The sequence below is a fragment of the Crocuta crocuta genome, unplaced genomic scaffold (assembly GCF_008692635.1).
Source record: "Crocuta crocuta isolate KB4526 unplaced genomic scaffold, BGI_CrCroc_1.0 scaffold30, whole genome shotgun sequence".
Lineage (NCBI taxonomy): Eukaryota > Metazoa > Chordata > Mammalia > Carnivora > Hyaenidae > Crocuta > Crocuta crocuta.
Window position 1 is genome coordinate 14,181,517 of NW_027528345.1, and position 4,408 is coordinate 14,185,924.

Genomic DNA, 4,408 nt, shown 5'->3' on the forward strand with positions numbered 1-4,408 from the left:
GTCCGTTCCCGGCCGGTAAAACTCCACCGAGAAGCCGAAGAAGGAGCCCGGGGGCCCAGAGAGCACAGCTGGGGCCTCCGAGTCTAAATTGAAGCCCCCGACCCTGGGTGGCGGCGGCAGCAGCAGGAGCAGCAGCAGCGACCGCAGCAGCAGCAGCAGCAGCAGCGGGGGTCGGCGCCGCGGGCCCCAGCGTAGTTGCACGGCGGCGTGGAGAGGGAACCCTGGTGCCCGGCTCCCCATAGCGCCCGCTCTTCCCTGTCCTGGGGCCACCGACCCGGAGCCGCTTCCTAAACCTCCCAGAGGCGAATGACTCAACGCGGGGAGGAGTTTGCCAAACTCCCGGCTGAGCCCTCCCCCCGCCGGCCGGGGGGGCGAGCGGGGGGGCATTCCTGGGTCCCTGGAACGCTGAGCCCGCGCCCCCCACCCCGAAGGGGTGTGGGGGGGGCCGCACCTCTCCACTCCCCTTTCCCTAGCCCCAGCTGGAGGCCGGTTGTCTGGACTGGGTCAGACTGGGCGGGTTTGGGCTCTTCCCCCTCCTCCTCTCTGCTTTCCCCTCCTTCCTCCCCCCTCCTTTCCAGATGTACAACGTAAACGCTCGGAAAAGGAGTCGGAAAAAGGGAGCGGAGAATTTCCTAATGAGGAAAAGAATCACCTCCGAAGGGAGGAGGGAGCCTGTATATGTGTGTGTGGGGGTCTCCCTCGTTCCTTCAGGGAGGAGACTTTGGGGTCTGAGGAGACAGGAGACACCCTTGGCATCTGGCCAACTGGGATTCCCCTTGCCTTCCCGGGCCACTGGGTGCCTGGGTTCCCGCCAGCTGGATTTGAAATTCAGGAGTTGAGGTACAGAGTGCTCCCAGGCAGCCTGATCTGATGGAGGACCTACCCGGGCTCCTGGAGTACTGACCCCCCAACCCCCAAGCTGCTAGAATTGAAAACCCAGGAGCCTTGGGATCACTCATCAGGAAGATTCTGATTTGGGTTACCCCCTTCTTGGTTGCAGGGTATGGAAACCTCTGTCCAGACCCTCCCTAGAAGCTGGCAGTGGACCATGAGCCTGAGAGTGGTTGGAGGTAGGGTGCTTTGGCCCCTCAGTGACTTCTTGATGAAACTGGCCTAATGTCTACAAACCTGAAGAATTGTAGAGTGGGGTGGGATGGAGGGTGGTGGTGGTAGTATCTTGCAAAGGCACCCAACCTTTAGGTTCTGGGAGCTGGAACCCAGAGCCCATTATCCCCTGATCCCCTGTGAATAGAGAGGAAGAGACTGGCAAGGGAAGGCGGTGACCCCCTGCCCACCCCTTCCCCCAGCCCTGGCTCTGTGTGATGAGATCACCTTTCAGGATTCTAGTCTTTATCTTAGTCTGGGGGAGGGGGACCAAGGGGCCTTGATTTTCTCCTAAACTTTCCTTCCCAGCCCCCTTCCTGCCTTTTGCCTCCAGGACTTCTCCCCTTCCAGAGTAATAATCTCCCAAATCCAACCCTACCTCTTCTCTTCCCCAGGCCCCTGCCCCACTCTGGCCTGGGGGACTCAGAATGAAAGTGCCCAGATTCAATGCTTTTTCCTTCCATACGAGTCCCTTCCTCATCTGCTACTCTACTTCCTGTCCCAAATCACCCAGCTGTTTTTTTAAAAGCCCCTCTCCAGAGCCAGCTGCAGCCCAAGGGAGAGGCCAGCTGGTCCGACTGGGGGTGAGGCCGGCCTCCATCCCACTCTCACATCTGCAGGTCCTGACCCTTTCTTAGGCGAAGAACCCAAGGAATCTCTGGGTCAGAATCTTAAGCGTGCCTCTGCCGCAGAGGAAACCTCGAGGTTACCTTTGCTCAAGCCAAGGGCTGAGAACCCCCTTTGGGAGAAGAGCAACTGCAGACTGACTGCTGTATAACCCAGCAAAGCACAAGTGTATGATCTTTTTTTTTTTTTTTTTTCAGGCCAGGCACAAACTCTTTAGATTTTTCCCAGGATTTGAGAGCTTGGAGTGGGGGTGGGGAATAGGGAGGGAGGTGTGTGACTCAACTCCTCCCAGGAGCCCTGGTAGGGGACAGGGGACATAGCGTCCTGCCCCAGTCCTCCTCCCCACTCCACACCCCCAGCCTTGGCCAAGTCAAACAGGCCCCCTCCCTGTCCATTCCGGGCTCCTGTTTATACCGGGAGCCCCTTAGTCATTCTCTGGCTGGCTTTTCTACTCTCCCCAATATCCCTCCTCTCTTGGCTCTCTCTGCCCTTATAAGTCCTCTCCCAATGGCCCCAACACCTCCTGCTTTTCCTCTCACCATGCCTGCCTTTGCCTGGCTCTGCTTTCCTCTGCTTCCGGGTCACGCCTGGCTTGGGGTTCCCTCCTAGATGGAGCCGCTTCTGCACAGTCCTCCAGGTCTGGACACTGGCTTAAAAAGGTCAGCCAGGAAGGGGGTTAACCTCGAGGTTATCATCCTGACTCTCTCTTTCAGCAGAGGAAATGGGTGGCAACAGATGAAGTGACTTTTCAAGGTCACAAGGCTAGCAAGTTAGTGGTGAGTCTAGAACTTAAGTGTTTTGACTCAACCCAGTGCCCTTTCTTCTTAGTCAACTGACCTCTCAATGCTCTGTCTCCTCTCGGCTTTCTCTCTTTCGTGTATCTCTCATCTTGTCTCTGGCCCAGCCTGTATATCTTCAAGTATCTTTGTATTCTCAGATCTGACCTCTCTGGTACCCTCTGTCTCATCATCGCTCAGTAGGAATGATTTGCTGTAATGACTGACTATTATTAATCACAGTCTGCTTGATGGAGGGGCAGAGGGGGTGAAGGGCAAAGGCAGAACACTCACCAGGCTCCTGCTGTCACCAGCCTGCCTGCCATGAAGGCTGGAGCCTTAGAACCAGAAGAGTAAATTTTCAGAGGTGCTCAGAATAGTGGTGCAAGTTCTAAAGCCAGGAGCCATGCTTTGTTTCAATGGGGTGGGAGACGGCTGGGGAGTATTAATAATGGTTTATTTAAGGGGCGCCTGAGTGGCTCAGTCAGTTAAGCGTACGACTTCAGCTCAGGTCATGATCTCACGGTTCGTGGGTTCGAGCCCCACATCGGGGGTTCTGTGCTGGCAGCTCAGAGCCTGGAGCCTGTTTTGGATTCTGTGTCTCCCTCTCTCTCTGCCCCTCCCCTGCTCATGCTCTGTCTCAAAAATAAATAAACTATAAAACAAATAATAATGGTTTATTTAGCATATGCTATGTGCTTGGTCCTGGGCTTGACCTTTAACCTGTCTTTATCCTATTTAATCTTCCCAACTATCCGGCACTGAATGTATTATGATCCTCATTTTATCGTCAAGAAACTGAGGTCCAGAGAGTGAAGTGACTAGATCAACAGAAAGGGGCAGAGGTAGAATCCAAAGTCAATCCCAACTGATTCCAAGGTCGTTGCTTTTCCCACTGTACTGTCAGGTTATCCCTCTAACCTGGCCTGGTGTCTGTGGGGGAAGATTCTGGAACAGGGATCTTTAACCTAGGTTCACCGTCCCCAGAGTGTGGTAGGGGGAAGACTGGGTACACAATCCCATTAATCCTCTGAAACTGGATGGAGGTATGCATGCGATTTCTCTGGGGTGAGACTCAGTCGTTTCTTTTAGGTTCTCAAAGGCCTGGAAATTCCGAGGACACTGAGGTCGGATGTCCTGATCTCAAGGAATAGACTCAAGCCTTGTTGAGTCTGTAAGAAGCCCGTTTGGGAGGTTTGGGCTGAGTGAGGTCTTCGTGAAATAAAACTTCCTCACTGGTGTGCGGTAGCGCACACAAATGGGTGGTAGGTATGCTGAGACAGATACCGATCTCCTCAACCCTTGTCGCCTAGAGAGACCTGGGGACTGGCAGAAGCCCTAGGCTGGTGGCTCTCCCTTACCCTGGGGGATTGTGCAAGTATCATGTACTTAATGTCACTTGATATAAACAAGAATGGGAGGAGTTTCCTGGACGAAAGGAGCCAGGCCGGAGGAGTTAGGTGGTTTGTGACTCCTGGCTTTGGCCATGGGGTCCCGCTCCTTCTGCCCAACGGTGGGGTGATGAGTGGGAGTCATTCTCATAGAGGGAAGGAAGGAGGGATACTCAGGAAGGGTTTGGAGCTGCAGGGGGATCTCTGGAAGTAGAGTAGAAGCCCAGTTTTCCCAGGAGTCTGGGTCCAGGGCCTGCTAACGAGGCATTGCTCTGAGAATGTGTATTTAAGAGAGAGCAATTGGAAAGGACAGGCGCAGGCCACGTGAGCCCTTGGGCTCTGTCAATGTCCTGACTCAGGTCTCAGTCTAGGGGAACTGATGGCTCCATCATCTGTGAGTCACCACCCACCACCCCCACTCCCTGTCTGGTTGGGAGAACCCCCTCCCCCATGTCCTAGACTTAAAATAAACCCAGATTACCCGCCCCTTTCCACCCCCACTTTGCTCAG

The 4,408-nt window shown here is 54.8% G+C and overlaps 1 protein-coding gene across 1 annotated transcript in view; it reads right to left on the minus strand.

Annotated features, from left to right (window-relative positions):
• The window catches only part of ITGA5 (integrin subunit alpha 5), a 22,546-nt gene extending 22,039 nt beyond the window's left edge, over positions 1-507 (minus strand). The window contains exon 1 of the mRNA XM_077753530.1: positions 1-507. This exon is cut by the window's left edge and continues 1 nt beyond it. Within this exon, the coding sequence (XP_077609656.1) occupies positions 1-387 (387 nt within the window). The 5' untranslated portion in view covers positions 388-507.
• Between the last annotated feature and the right edge of the window lie 3,901 nt (positions 508-4,408).